Genomic DNA, 16,263 nt, shown 5'->3' with positions numbered 1-16,263 from the left:
TTTTTTTTTGAGACAGAGTCTCACTCTGTTGCCCAGGCTGGAGTGCAGTGGCACAATCTCGGCTCACTGCAATCTCCACCTCCCAGGTTCAAATTATTCTCCTGCCTCAGCCTCCTGAGTAGCTGGTATTACAGGCGCCCACCACCACACCCAGCTAATTTTTGTATTTTTAGTAGAGACAGGGTTTCACCATGTTGGCCAGGTTGGTCTCGAACTCCTGATCTCAAGTGATCTACCCACCTTGGCCTCCCAAAGTGTATTTATTTATTCATTTATTTATATCAGATTAGACTCATAGGCATTTGTTTTATTCTTTGGGTTATGTTCCAATACTATTGTGATTTATTTTATTGCTCAAATCATTGCAGTTTTGGTGACTGGTAGCTCCTGCAGGTCTGACCTGCGTCTTTTTGACGTGGCCCCCCAAACTCCACTTTTTTTAATAAGTACTTCTTTGCTTTCCAGCACTACAAGGTCTCCTTGCTCATCCTGTCTTTTCTCTGGCTCAGCCCTAATCATTCTTCAAAGGAGCTCTGGTTCTTTGTATTGAAGAATGCTGTTTAGAAACCAAGATCTGGGTATGAACTCTATTTATGTGTTTGTATGTTTAAAGATCAAAAATAAATTGTCTTTATTTTTAAGTCAGAGATTTAATCATGGGATTAAATAAGAAGATTCATTCTTCAAGTTCCTGAAAATCAGTAAAACTTAAAAACTCCAAAATATTTTTACTATTATTTTCACTCAGAATCACAGAAGAAATCATGAGTAGTTTTCCAGATTTTTCATAGGTAAACCCAATTTCCTCAAATTTAGAACAGAATTATTTGGGGAAAAGTCATGTGCCAGTTTGAAAATGCCTAAGCCATAAAGCCATAAGCCATAAATTATTTACCATTTACAATCCCTTTTTTTTTTTTTAGAGAGTCTCGCTCCGTCACCAAGGCTGGAGTGCAGTGGTGCAATGTGCCTCCTGGGCTCAAGGGATCCTCCCACCTCAGCCTCCCAAGTAGCTGGGATTACAGGCACACACACCACCATGCCTGGCTAATTTTTGTATTTTTAGTAGAGATGGTGTCTTGCCATGTTGGCCAGGCTGGTCTCAAACACCTGACCTCAGGTGATCCGCCCGCCTCGGCCTCCCAAAGTGCTGGGATTACAGGCGTGAGCCACTGCGCCCGGCCCCAGACTAGGTTTATCATTTCCAGCCAACTCATCATTTACAATCTTTATTCTCATACTCTCACACTCCTCTACCTGAATTATTGATAGACCTCTGAATTCCACTGCTAGACTTTGGAGTGCTTCCCAAATGCCCCTACCCATTAAGAACCTGGCCTTCCAAATAACACTCAAGTTGAAAGCAACGTTTCTGCAAATTAAACAGAAAAATACTTTTTCCACTTAGAAAATGATCTTCTATTACAGAAGACTTATTTGGCACCTCAACCCTAACATCAATAATGTAAAAATTGTTGTCCTTATAAATTTTCCCTCTATGTTATTATTATTAATTTTTCTTGTTTTAAGAGACAAGGTCTCGCTCTGTCACCGAGGTTGAAATGCAATAGCATAGCTCATATACGATCACAGCCCACTGCAGCCTCAAACTCCTGGGCTCAAGCAACACTCCTGCCAGTCTCCCAAGTAGCTGGGACTAGGAGCATGCACCACCATGCCTGGCTAATTAAAACACCTTTTTTCTTCTTTTTTTGTAGCGATAGGACTGGCAGGTGGGGGTGAGGAGGGGTTGGGGGTAGGTGTCTAGTTATCTTGCTCATAGCTCAAGCTGGTCTCAAACTCCTGGCCTCAAACAATTCTCCCGCCTCGGCCTCCCAAAGCACTGGAATTATAGGTGTGAGCCACTGCACCGGGCCTCTAATGTTATTTTTTAGTAACTTTTGTTCTTCACATGAATATTGCCTTAAAATACTTTTTATTCTCTCTTCCCTATTCACTATCATTTCTTACATTACTCAAAGACTTTCTCTTCTCTGAACCACTAGATTGCTCATGAACTGCCTTCTTTCTCAACCAGAATCCTGAATTAAACTAAAACACGATACACAACAAAGAAAGGAACAACCCAATGCTAATTTGGTAAATACCTCAAATTAAACTTCATGCAAATACTAATCATCAAATGTTTAATAAAAGTAAATGAAACAGTTGAGTATGTTTGGGTTTGTTTTTTTCTTGTTTGTTTTGTTGTGTTTTTTTTGAGACGGAGTCTCACTCTGACGCCCAGGCTGGAGTGCAGTGGCGCAATCTCAGCTCACCGCAACCTCCACCTCCCAGGTTCAAGCGATTCTCCTGCCTCAGCTTCCCAAGTAGCTAGGACTACAGGCATGCACCACCACACCCAGCTAATTTTTGTATTTCTAGTAGAGATGGGATTTTGCCATATTGGCCAGGCTGGTCTCGAACTCCTAACCTCAGGTGATCCACCTGCCTTCGCCTCCCAAAGTGCTGGGATTACAGGCGTGAGCCACTGAACCTGGTCTGTTTGTATTTTTTAACAGCTAGTAAAACAGTTAGTATCGAACACCTACATAATATATACATGATCCTCACAAAAAAAGAGTCTTCCTAGCCAAGAACTTTCATGTATTGATGGAACTTTCTTTTTCTATTTTATTGCTGCCGAGTAAAAGGAGGACACCATCTTCTTCCTGCTTCTAAAGCCTTCTGATTCTTACTTTCACTGTTGTGTCAGTACAGGAAAGAGATTATAGAAACATTGTTAAGTGGATTACTATATTGATAAAATAGGATGAATAAAGAAATGTCACTACCATTTACTTATAGCATTACTTCTTTTTTTTTTTTTTTTTTTTGAAACAGGGTCTCGCTTTGTTGCCCAGGCTGGAGTACAGTGGTGCGATCTCAGCTTACTGCAGCCTCCACCTCTTGGGTTCATGAGATTCTCATGCCTTAGCGTCTGGAGTAGCTGGGACTACAGGTGCATACCACCATACCCAGTTAATTTTTGTATTTTCAGTAGAGACAGGGTTTTGCCACGAACTCCTACCCTCAAGTGATCCACCCACCTTGGCCTCCCAAAGTGCTGGGATTACAGACATGAGCCACGTGCCTGGCCAACTTATAGCATTACTTCTATTAGAAAATATATTTACAGGTCCCAAATCGTCTGTTTAAAAATGAACCTTTGTTGTGTGTGTGTGTATATACGTATATATACATATATACGTATATACACACACACACACACGTGTATCTTTCATAAGTCACTGCACATTACACATAATACTGTGCACCTTGCTTTTTTTGGGGGGCGGGAGGAGGGGATAGGGTCTTGCTGTCACCCAGGCTGGAGTGTAGGTAGCAGCATGATCACAGCTCACTGCAGCCTTGACCTCCCAGGCTCAAGTGATCTTCCCACCTCAGCCTCCAGCCTCCAGAGTAGCTGGGACTACAGGTGTGTACCACCATGCCCAGCAAATATTTTTTATTTTCTGTAGAGACAAGGTCTTGCTATGTTACCCAGGCTAGTCTCGAACTCCTGGGCTCAAGCAATCCTCTTGCCTTGGCTTCCCAAAGTGCTGGGATTACAGGTGTGAGCCACTGCACCCAGACTGCACCTTGCTTTTTACACTTAACATATCTTCAAGATCTTAGGTCTTCCATATTAGTATATAAAGATAGGTCTCATTATTTTTAACAGATGCCTAACATTCCGCAGCATTTTTTTAAAGCTGGCAACTACCTATTCAAAATATAAACACTAAAACAATCTAAACAGAATAGAATGAACAGTTTAAACCTTGTTATCAAAGTCCATTACCAGCTTTTGGATAGACTAACCTTCACTCGGGGACAGAAAAGAAGCATGAAAGGCCAAGGAGAAGAGCAATTTTGATCTAGGGAATTCTGGAGCTGGTCTAGGATCATTCTTGTCCCATACACTTGGGGTTGTGCTATGCCAGGGGTTTGGACCAGCCCTATCAACTCCAATTTTACTAATTTCCAGGAGGCCAAACCAGTGGATTATATAGGCCCTTCGGAATGCCCATGGCCCATATCTTCAGCACTCAAACTTCTGAGGAGGCACAGAGACAATGTCCTTTTCTCCAGAAAAGGAAAGGACAGCTCTGTTGGAAGCAAGCTATCTGGACCTCTAGGCTTTCAAAATAGAGCTATTTCAAGTAAAACTACACTAGGCTTATTCATGAGAAGGATAAAAAACAAATGTTGCCATATTATTTCACCACTGTCTTGACTTATTCTATATTAATTTCATGGGACTGCTATCCAAATATTAGTCCACTAACAATATTATTACCTACTGGGTTACATTTACAAAGACTACCTTTGAAAGTGTCTTAAAAGAAGGAAAAAAATAATATGATCATGTCATACTTACGAAGTGCCGGACAGCAAAAATGGAGTGCGAACACCATCCACCACCACAACGTTCCTTATATTGGGTTTGGCTAACGTCTTCTTCGTTTTGGTCTGGACAGCTTTAAGATAAAGTTTAAAAAAAAACTGCTAATTAAAATATATAAGTCTGATTACTTTTACTTTTTTTTTTTTTAAGCTGGAGTCTCGCTCTGTCACCCAGGCTGGAGTGCAATGGTGCAATCTCGGCTCACTGCAACCTCTGCCTCCTGGATTCAAGCAATTCTCCTGCCTCAACCTCCCGAGTAGCTGGGATTACAGGCACCTGCCATCATGCCTGGCTAATTTTTGTATTTTTGTAGAGATGGGGTTTCACCATGTTGGCCAGGCTGGTCTCAAACTCCTGACCTCAGGTGACGTGCCCGCCTCAGCCTCCCAAACTGCTGGGATTACAGACATGAGCCACCATGCCCAGCCTACTTTTACATTTTTTAAGACAGTCATTTTAAGAATTATTACATCATTAATGCCAACCTGCATTTACCATTTACTAAACCACTTTAAATTTTTTTCAAAAAAAGGCTAAGAAACTGACTAGCATTTGTAAGTTTCTACATAATATTTAAGATAAAGCTTATATCCAATGATGAGGGAATTTATACCATTAACAAAATAGTTCATTTTTATTAAGTGTTTGACAACCTATATCATTAGAAGTAACCAAATTTACATGCAAATCTACCCTTAATATTAGAAGTTGCAATGATTGATATTGTTCACTCTTCACATAGCTTGATGTTCTTACCTTTCTATGCGGAAATAAAGGGCCCTTGGTTGGTGACTTGCTATTCTGCAAAAACCTACATGCCTAAATACTTTTTAATCTCAAAAAAGCAAACTTCCTTTAGGTTTCTTTCTTTCTTTTTTTTTAATGTTTAAGCTGTATATTTACTCATTGAAACACTAGGTAAAATAAGGGTAAAATCAACTAAAGGAAAAATAGTTGTTTGATTCATTTGTACTTAAATTGACTAAAGTAGTACTAACGTCATTATGATGCAGCAAATATAAGACCTCTTTCTACAAAGATTAGCATAACCAACAAATTAGGGGATATAGTAAAACTGAGCCAAAAAGGGTGAGGAAATCAATTAACTGTTTACCTCAATAGTTTTAAAAAAATAAGCAAAGCCTCAAAATCCCAAACAATAGGAGTATCTTCATAACACCAATTTGTACTTGTATTTCTTATTCTTGAGGTTAGATTCTAAACACTAAAGATATCCCAACTAGTATTAGATCTACTTATCTATAGCCAGAGACAGCTTTTATCATGTTGTCCTTAGCAGCCAAAGTTATTAAAATGTCTTTTCTCCAGGAAGATCCAATAGGGGAAAAAAGAAACCTCTCTGATTAGGCTCCAACCATACTCCACCCTCCATCAAATTGACTGGATAGACATAATGGAAACCAGAACACGTGGTTTCCAAACAAGAAAAATCCTATCAGGGAGGGGAGGAGGAGAGAGGAAGGTTCAGCCAGTGCCCAGACTGAAATTGAGTAATATCAATTTTACTCATCTTTACATATCTTCAGGTTGCACGTTCGTGGAGTAGTTTAGGAATAAATCCATGGTTTGTGGAGTACTAAAATACCTAGTCGTCTGCTGTATTACATTAAGGCCTTCCCCAGCAGCTTCCAAGGCAGCCTCCAAGTCACTGGCAGGAGAATTTGGCTGGAACTGCAAGCAGGACTGCAGAGATTCCTCTTCATAGTCATAGAAGGGACTGTTCCAGGCCTGATTGTTCCAGAACTGGGTGCACCAGGTCTGAGCCTTCCAGGAGTGGTTGCTCCAGGGTGGGACGTTCTGGCTCTGGTTGCTCCAGGATGAATTGTTCCAGGTCTGGTTGCTCCACATCGGAAGGTTCCCAGTCGGGTTCACCAGGCATCCCTGGTAGTAGGAAGAGTAGAGGCTGGGGTAGGTAGGCGCTGAAGCCTTCTGAGTCACACCATTGGTATTCTTTGGCCAGTTGTTTTTCAGCCACCTCTTAGATTTCATTCTCTGGTTCTGGAACCAGGTCTTCACCTGTTTGTAGCGGAGGTTCAGGATGTTGGAAAGTTCTTGCATCTGCTGGAGGCTGAGGTATCTCTGTCTCTGAAATCTATCATTGAGTACACACAGCTGGGCGGAAGAGAACACAGTTCTGGCCTTCTGTTTCTTGACCGGGACCTTGTCTTCCTTTTTTGTGGCACTATTCTCTGCAGCAGCAGGTTGTTTGCCTTTGGGACTGGTGGAAGAATCGGGGCTGTCCTGAATAAGCAGATCCATGGAGGAAGGAAGAGGAGAGACAGTCTCCGTGTGAGGCATCTCAGTAGAAGACATTTGCAAGGATGGATAGTTTTCTTCAGGCCCACAAATCACAAGCATAGGTGAAGATTCTTTACCATCTGATGCTTCGAAGCAAGGCAAGCTTTGGGGACAAGCTGGATCCACACTTAGTTTCCTTTAGTTTGGTCTCTTGTCTATCCCTCCTCCCAGGCAGTCGACTTCTGACTTTTTCCCTCTGGCTCTTTAGCTTCTTCTCAGGTCTGGTGATATTGTCATGTCTTTCAAGACTACTCCGTGCCCATCTTGTGTGTGTGTGGGTTTCACATTCTTCGCCAAGGAAACCCTTTAGGTTTCTTAAATTAAAGAATAAAATACAAATACGTGCCTGTGGTTTTTTTAAAAAGTAAATAATACTAAACTATGGAAAGTAAAAACTAAAGTTCCCTCTTTATGCTTTCGCCTACCACACTATTTTCTTCCGAGAGGTAAAGTCTGTTTATTTGGTGTATACACTTTCAAATATTTTCTTTTAGTGCATTTACATTCATATACTTGTACGTTATGTATACTTTGTTGGCTTAACAATATAGCTGGAAGAACATTCCGTGTTAGTATATCAAAATCTAGTTCATTATTTTCTTGTTGTTGTTAATGTTGGAATTTACCTACTCTATCATTACTTCTTCATTATCAGAGATAGAAAAAAATCCTAAATTACTGGGAATACAATGTCGACAACGACCTTACCACATCTGTTAATGTCACAGAGAAATATTTGTAGTAAACATCTACAACCAACTTTAAAGAAATATTAGTCAGAGTTAATAGTCATGATAAAATAGGGCATAAAGATGAATGGCAGCATTCATGGAGATGTGCTGCTGGTGAAGGAGATAAACGGAACAAGGAGGTAAGCGAAGAGACTGTGGCAAACCCAAGTATGTGGTGCAAAAGGCCAGGATAAAGGCAGTATCAACATGAGAGGACGTTTATAAAGGAAAACAAGGTATGCTGGCGACCAATCAGATACAGAAAGAAAGGAAACAGGAAAACAGGATTATAAAGGAAGCTTAGAGACTAAGAATACTTAGCTACCTGAAACAAAGTGAGAACTGGTTTTGGAACAAAAAGGGGACTTAATTTTTTTTTTTTTTTTTTTTGAGACGATGTCTCGCTCTGTCGCCAAGGCTGGAGTGCTGTGGCACAATCTCAGCTAACTGCAACCTCCACTTCCCAGGTTCAAGCAATTCTCCTGCCTCAGCCTCCCGAGCAGTTGGGATTACAGGCGCATGCCACCACACCCAGCTAGTTTTTACATTTTTAGTAAAGATGGGGTTTCACCTTGTTTGCCAGGCTGGTCTTGAACTCCTGACCTCAAGTGATTCGCACACCTTGGCTTCCTAAAGTGTTGGGATTACAGGCGTAAGCCACTGTGCCCGGCCTCATTTTTAAACTCACTAATTTTGAGGTGACAGAGAGACATCCAGGTGGATATGTTAACTACACAGTTAGCTAGAAGATGCAAAGCAAAACCTCTGAAGAGAAATGAGTGTAGATTAGAAAGTCATGAAATATTGAAACTCAGAATACAGAAGGAAAGCAGAGATGTATTTTGCAACGCCTATTCTCCCACAGCCCCCTCTATTTCTTTTAAATTTCTTTTTTCCTCTTTAACAATAAAAGATGCTTTTTTTGTTTGTTTGGGTGTGGGGGGGTGTTTGTTGTGTTGTTGTTTTGGACATCCCACAGCCCCCTCTAAAGGGAGTTGCCCCGCTTACAGTCCCTGCCAAAGGGGAAGCCATAGGCACAACTCTAAGTCAATATAAAAATTGATCAGATCCAGAGTAGGTACTGGACTCACCAACGATCCATCCATATAGGAGCCAACCACAAACCAGTGTCATCTACCTACAAGTGATCAGTTGTGCTAGTCAGATTCTCTCTCCAGGCAAAGAAGCACGGAAAGAAATGCCAATTAGTTGAAGCTGAAAAGATGTCACGAGGTAGAATCAGGGTGATGGTAAATTGACGTCATTCATAAGTCAGTCTGTAAACCGTAAGTGAGCAAATAAGCCAGCCAGAAGGAAGAATCATAGAAGCAGAAAGACCAGGAAAGGGACATACCATGTGGGGCATGAGAGAGACAAAGTAGCCGGCCCCTAGAGCTGCTTGCTTGGTTCCTAACGCCTTTCCAGCTGTAGTACACACAAACCTTCTCATCCTTAACCTGAGGGTCCATTACTACAACAAAAAGACCCTTAGCTTTGTGATGTCCCTACAATGAGAAGGCTGAGGGAAGATGCGAGACAAACAGTAACTTGAGAGGCAGTAGGAAAATCAAGAGAGAACGGTATAAAAGATCAAAGGCAGGAGAGTGTCAAGGAGAACAAGACGGTCAAATGCATTGGTCCTCAAGGAGAAGAATCCTAATTTCAGTAGACTGAAAACAGGCCACTAAATGTGAAGATTTGCAGACTATTCATGACTGACCTTGCAGTTGACAGGTCCAATGGTATGCCATCATGTCATTCCACATTTTAAAAACTAACCAAGCCAGGCGTGGTGGCTCATGCCTGTAATCTCACCACTTTGGGAGGCTGAGGAGGGCAGATCGCGAGGTCAGGAGTTCAAGATCAGCCTGGCCAACATGGTGAAACTCTGCCTCTACTAAAAATACAAAAATTGGATGGGCACAGGGGTACGCGCCTATAATCCCAGCTACTGGGGAGGCTGAGGCAGAAAAATGGCTTGAACCCAGGAGGTGGAGGTTGCCGTAAGCTGAGATCTTGCCACTGCACTCCAGCCTGGGTGACAGGGCAAGACTCTGTCTCAAAACAAACACACAAACAAACAAAACTCACCATATATTCCTTTTATACACTTTCAGATAAATTTCAAATTCTTAACTCTTCTAACAAACAGCCTGCTTTACTTGGTTCCACCTTAACTATCCAGAAGTATTTTCCACTACTTCTCAAAATAGAACAAGATGAGCCAGTCCCCAGTCCTTTACAGCTTTGCTCAGGTCAGCCCCTTGCCTTTACTTATGGACCTCCCATCTGCCTGGTCCCTTTTTTGCCCATCTAATTCTTAACCTGTCTCTTGGGCCTCGTTCACATTCTATCTCCTAGTAAAGCCTTCCCTGATAACTACAGTTACTGAGGGTTCCTGCCTTTAAACCTCTGGGCAGCCTCTAGGGCATACTGGCCATTCCAAATAATTTAGCATATTATAAAGTAATTAAACTAACTCTACAAGCCACATTTTAAAAATATTCATTATTATATGTAGGAGATCAGTCAGAGTGGTGGGAGAAACTATAGGGAAAGGTACAGGCCTTCCAAAAGGTCAGAAGGTTCTGCAGAGCCCCGGGGAGGAATAGCTGAAGGCAGGTGTTCTATAACCCTGAGGCAGAGGGCAAGAAGTAGGTACAAGGGAGTGTAGGGGAATGTATCTTAAACTAGCTTATTTATTTATGTTGACCAGGGGCTGATCTTTGATCACCCATGCAAGATGTTGCTGGAAGGGGAACAATAAATGTTAGTTACCCATAGATTGTGTTTGCTCCAGGCTTTCATCATTGTGCCTATACTGAATGAAAGCAAGCAGCTCCAGCTCCTCGGGCTGCTGCACTTTGGCCACTAGAGCCAGGCAGACCCCTATCTGGTCTTACACTGCATACCTGTGTCTGAGTACTCATTTCATCTGTCAGTTGGCCAGGGTCTGCAGGACAGACCTGGCAGGTGGTGCCCCATGTGAGGCATGCTGCAATGGATCCTGACAGAACCCTCAAAAATGAAGGTGAAGTGACTGGGCAGTAAGTAACTGGTGCCCGCTCAGGATTTCCAAGTCTGAGGGGATTTTCAAGCTAGGCTTTCATCATGGGACATGATGTTTCATCATGGTGAGAGACAGGACTAACTAGATTTCCTAGGCCAACTAAGAATTCCTAAGCCTAGCTGGAGAAGGTGACTGCACCCACCTTTAAACACAGGGCTTGTAACTCAGCTCACACCTGACCAATCAGGTAGTAAAGAAGGCTCACTAAAATACCAATTAGATTAAAAGCAAGAGGTAAAGAAATACTCAAATCATCTATCATCTGAGAGCACAGGAGGAGGGACAATGATTGGGATATAAACCCCAGGCATTTGAGCAGGGAGGGGCAACCCCCTTTGGGTCCCCTCCCCTTGTATGGGAGCTCTGTTTTCACTCTATTAAATCTCGCACACTCTTCTGGTCCGGCTTGAGCTGAGCTTTTGCTCACCATCCACCACTGCTGCTCGCTGCTGTCACAGACCCGCCGTTGACTTCCACCCCTCCGGATCAGGCAGGGTGTCCGCTGCGTTTCTTTTTTGTGTGTGTGTGTGTTTTTTTGTTTTTTTTTTTTGAGACGGAGTCTCGCTGTGTCTCTCAGGCTGGAGTCCAGTGACTGGATCTCAGCTCACTGCAAGCTCCGCCTCCCGGGTTTAGGCCATTCTCCTGCCTCAGCCTCACAAGTAGCTGGGACTACAGGCGCCCGCCACCTCCCCCGGCTCGTTTTTTGTATTTTTTAGTAGAGACGGGGTTTCACCGTGTTAGCAGGGATGGTCTTGATCTCCTGACCTCATGATCCGCCCATCTCGGCCTCCCAAAGTGCTGGGATTACAGGCTTGAGCCACCACGCCCGGCCTCCACTGCGTTTCTGATCCAGTGAGGCAACCAGTGCCCTTCCGTTCAGGCTAGAGGCTCGCCATTGTTCCTGTGCAGCTAAGTGCCCAGGTTCGTCCTAATCAAGCTGAACACTAGTCGCTGGGTTCCACGGTTCTATTCCATGACCCACGGCTTCTAATAGAGCTATAACACTCACCTCATGGCCCAAGGTTCCATTCCTTGGAATCTGCGAGGCCAAGCACTTCAGGTCAGAGAAAAAAAGGGTTGCCGCCATCTTGGGAGCGGCCTGCCCCATCTTGGGAGCTCTAAGAACAAAGGCCCACCCGTAACAATGGGACATGAGTTAGCTCAACAGCAACAATATGTAAAAGTATTGAAACAGCTGCTTAAAGCTAGCAGAGCCTTGGTTTCGGAGGCTCAATTAAGGGACCTAGTGCAAACTGCTGTTTTCCATAACCCATGGTTCCCAGAAGAAAGCACACTAGACCTAGAGTTCTGGGAACAAGTCGGAAGAAATCTTTTTTTTTTTTTTTGGGACAGAGTCTTGCTCTGTAGCCCAGGCTAGAGTACAGCAGCACAATCTCGGCTCACTGCAAGCTCCACCTCCGGGGTTCACACCATTCTCCTGCCTCAGCCTCCCAAGTAGCTGGGACTACAGGCGCCCACCACCACACCTGGCTAATTTTTTGTATTTTTAGTAGAGACGGGGTTTCACCGTGTTAGCCAGGATGGTCTCGATCTCTTGACCTTGTGATCCGCCTGCCTCGGCCTCCCAAAGTGCTGGGATTACAGGCATGAGCCACCACGCCCAGCCACAAGTGGGAAGAAATCTTAAATGACATCATGTACAAGGGGAACAGGTCCCAGTAACATCTTTAACGTTTTAGGCCTTAGTTAGGGCTGCTTTGGCCCTGCTCCACACAGAAGAGCCTAAAAAGGGAAGGGAAGAGGAACCATCACCTACCTTACCACCTCCTCCTCCTCCCTCAGCCCCACCATTACTAGGTAAAGGTGCCACAGAGGAGACAGAGGTTTTTCCTGAGCCCCCTCCTCCAGTAAACTGGGAAGAAGACAATGGATATACTGCAGTTATGGGACCCTGTCTTAGGCAAGCAGCATTAGAAGGGGAGCTCTTGGCCGGGATCGGTGGCTCACGCCTGTAATCCCAGCACTTTGGGAAGCCAAGGTAGGTGGATCACGCGGTCAGGAGATTGAGACTATCCTGGCTAACATGGTGAAACCCCATCTCTACTAAAAGTACAAAAAATTAGCTAGGTATGGGGTGGGCACCTGTAGTCCCAGCTACTCAGGAGGCTGAGGCAGGAGAATGGCGAGAACCCAGGAGGCGGAGCTTGCAGTGAGCGAAGATCGCACCACTGTACTCCAGCCTGGGCAACAGAGCAAGACTCCATCTCAAAAAAAAAAAAAAAAAGAAAAGAAGGGGAGCTCTTAGTCTGCCCAGTGATGCAAAATCAACAAGGCAATCAGGTACATGAACCCATTACTTTCAATACTTATAAAGAAATAAGAGAAAGCATTAGAGAAAACAGAGCCGCTAGCACATTTACGAGAGAACTGATTGAGGCCATAGCAGACAACTACCATGTGACCCCTTTCTAATAATGGCCAATTATGTATTCAATAGTCACCTAAGGACTCTCATTCTGCCTCATGTGCGCACTGGCTCCTAAGCACATCAAAATTTTCTGAAAGGCAAGACAATACAGCTCCATTTTATATATTCTACAGTGCTCTGGACACACAGCAGTAATGAATTATAAGAATCTGAATTGGGAGCTAAAATATCTGGGTTGTAGGCCTACTCTGCCACGATTTTCTTATTTGCAAATATTAGAGCTGAACTAGATGACCTCAAAGGCTCTGCCCAACTCCAAAACCTACAATTCAATGGCTGACTGATATACATTCTACACTCTTTAAAAACAATTAAAATCAAAGAAGATAATAAGTGTGTCATATATTATACAACTATTATACACGTGTGTGTGTGTATATATAGAGAGAGAGACAGACATCTATACATAGACATAACCATCAAATCAGTCAAAATTTCCAACAGACACTTATATTTCCAGTCCATCAGATGACTAAAAACATCCACAAATTCTGTATCCCTCTATTTTAATTCCTTCATCCTAACAAGAATATCTCTTCTGTCAAGAAGAGATATTCACACGCGCTTCAAGAGGAATTAGTTATAAAATTACTGCAATCTTCAAACCAGAATGCCAGTTAAAACAAAAAAAATTACTGCAACCTAAAACCTGCTGAGCCCAGGCACATGCCTGCTTCCACCCTCAAAGCAGCTGGCCACTTCTCATTGTTTTATCATTTGCCTTCTGGTACCACTATCATCATCAGCGTTAATGCAAATTACTTGTGGGACACTGTGTTATATTTGCGGAACACTGTGTTATACACTGGGGATACCAAAAAGCTAAAGACTCACAGGGCTTACAATACATTTAGGGAGACAGAAACATCAGGAACAGTTACAGAGCAATATAAGGAATAGTTTAAACACCAGATACATGGTTTCCTCTGCTGGTATTCAGAATGACCTTCTCCCACTTGGCAAGGATCAGGTCTATTTGTGTGACTTTGCAAAGCAAAGACCTGGGTCAACATTAGAATTAGGGAAAAGGCAAAACAAGACAGACAGGAATTATTTATGGGGGTACTACAAACCTATATTTTAGTTAGAATGTAAAGGCCACAGGAAAAATATTTGTTATATGACAACATGAAACTTCTGTAGTTGGGATTAGGCAATAACAGAAAAATACCATCTTGCACTTATAGTGAATTTATAGTTTTTAAAGTGCTTTGAGATATCTCATAACTACATGAGGCTGATAAGACTAGACTTATTATATATTTCTTTTTTAGATGAAGAAACTAAGCACAGGGAAGTAAAGTGACCAGTTCAAGGCCACACTGCCCAAAAAGAGGTAGAACTGGAAGAGAATACAGGTCCCCTGAATCCTGGGAACCAAATCCCAGGATTTTTTCTTTTTTTTTTTTTTTTTTTTTTTGAGCCGGAGTCTCGCTCTGTCACCCAGGCTGGAGTGCAGTGGTGTGATCTCGGCTCACTGCAAGCTCTGCCTCCTGGGCTCAAAGATTCTTGTGTCTCAGCCTCCCAAGTAGCTGGGACTACAGGCGTGCGCCACCACGCCCAGCTAATTTTTGTATTTTTAGTAGAGATAGGGTTTCGCCATGTGGACCAAGCTGGTCTCAAACTCCTGACCTCAGGTGATCCACTTGCCTCAGCCTCCCAAAGTGCTGGGATTACAGGCGTGAGCCCCCACACCCAGCCTGGAAGATATTTTTTCTATTAAGTTATTATACAAGTAGAAATACCATAATAAAACCAAAATCAAAGCCATACAGAATCTAGGCAAGGAGAAAAATGTTAAGAATTTAACAGGGTGTTTTTAGCACTAGCCTGGGAAGATACAAACCTACAGCACATTCTACAAAAATCTGCAGTAAAGAAGCCTAATTTATTGGGTTTACTGAGGGTGTAAATGACCATATAAAATCAACACATTTCCTTACTCTTTTATTTCATACTAACTAAACAACTTTCTGTTATTACTAGTTCCCTAATCACTTCTATTTCAGGAATGGGCCCTCTTGCACATGGGAGAAGATATTCATCAATAGAGAAGCATTTCACAAATTGCAAATTTAAAAAGTTAACTTTTGGTTCCATAACAGGTCTCAAGAGCATTTGTAAGCCATTCATCTCCAGGACGGCCAGCAAGAGGATAAATAAACTGACCAGCAAGGTTTATGGAACCTCCATGACTCCAGCAGGTTCAAATCCCAGAAAACAGTCTCCTGTCAACAACCTCAAGCCTAATCCTAAATAAAGTAGTATCATTATTGATTGGCCCTATAATTTTTTAATTTGAAGGCAACAGAGATGTTCATGTTGCTCATAAAAAGGGGAGAATTAGCAAATTAGTTTTGGTTTTTATTCAGAGTTCACAGACTATAGAATCTGGAATCTACCATTGAAATCAGAAATGTTTATTTTACAAATGACTGTACCTGGGGCAGCTCGTAGCTGGGAGGAACAGCTCAGAGGTCTTATGGCTGGAAGACAAAATAAACTGTTTACAAAAAGCAATACCATTCAGTATCTGTGCAAGATGCTTATAAATCCAAATCCAATCTCTAAAAATAAAATAATAATAATAAACTTACCAAATCTGAGGGCCCATTTTGATGTAATGGGAAGTTTTTTAAAAGGGTAAGTCAAGATGGTAGTCATTCTGGAATCTAAAAAGAGAACAAAAGTATATCCTGGATTAGCTGAACAATTTGTAGTTTACATTGTAGTCTATGAACTCTAATAACCTCATCCACAGCTGCTAGAAAACATTAAAACTTAATCTTATCAACCATTCTTCATCCAATAATATTATTATGATAGGAACACTGACATGGCTTTCACATCGTACCAATCACTATTCTAAGCATTAACCATCTAATCTTCACAATGACCTATAAAGTAGGCATGATTATTACATCCTTTGTAAGAGAGAAGGAAATTCAGGCATAGTAGGATTTAGTGACTTGCCAAAAGACCTACAACTAGTGAGTGGCAGAGCTGGAATATTTATTTATTTATTTATTTATTTATTTATTTATTTATTTATTTATTTTTGAGATGGAGTTTTGCTCTTGTTGCCCAGGCTGGAGTACAGTGGCGCAATCTCGGTTCACTGCAATCTCCACCTCCCCAGTTCAATCGATTCTCCTGACTCGGCCTCCCGAGTAGCTGGGATTACAGGCATGTGCCATGGCGCCCGGCTAATTTTTTTTTATTTTTAGTAGAGACGGGGTTTTGGCATGTTGGCCAGGCTGGTCTTGAACTCCTGACCTCAGGT

General features: G+C 42.4%; 1 protein-coding gene and 1 pseudogene across 6 annotated transcripts in view; both read right to left on the bottom strand.

The window, feature by feature from the left end:
• Nucleotides 1-16,263, bottom strand: part of HADHB (hydroxyacyl-CoA dehydrogenase trifunctional multienzyme complex subunit beta) — a 49,109-nt gene that overhangs the window by 23,329 nt on the left and 9,517 nt on the right. For 4 of the 6 annotated variants that reach the window (XM_025405851.1, XM_025405854.1, XM_025405852.1 and 1 more), the window contains exons 2-4: nucleotides 15,578-15,652; nucleotides 15,422-15,466; nucleotides 4,385-4,484 (exon numbers count right to left, since the gene is read on the bottom strand). In XM_025405851.1, coding sequence (XP_025261636.1) covers nucleotides 4,385-4,484; nucleotides 15,422-15,466; nucleotides 15,578-15,644 — 212 coding nt within the window. In that variant the 5' untranslated portion in view covers nucleotides 15,645-15,652. Of the gene's footprint in view, nucleotides 1-4,384; nucleotides 4,485-8,032; nucleotides 9,083-15,421; nucleotides 15,467-15,577; nucleotides 15,653-16,263 lie in introns of those variants that run through there. The other 2 variants (XM_025405856.1, XM_025405855.1) reach the window with 2 other exon arrangements.
• LOC112637002 lies at nucleotides 5,945-7,007 on the bottom strand (annotated as a pseudogene).

Source organism: Theropithecus gelada, chromosome 13 (genome assembly GCF_003255815.1).
Source record: "Theropithecus gelada isolate Dixy chromosome 13, Tgel_1.0, whole genome shotgun sequence".
NCBI lineage: Eukaryota > Metazoa > Chordata > Mammalia > Primates > Cercopithecidae > Theropithecus > Theropithecus gelada.
The sequence above is the reverse complement of the archived record's forward strand: the minus strand, read 5'-3'. Positions and strand labels throughout refer to the sequence as shown.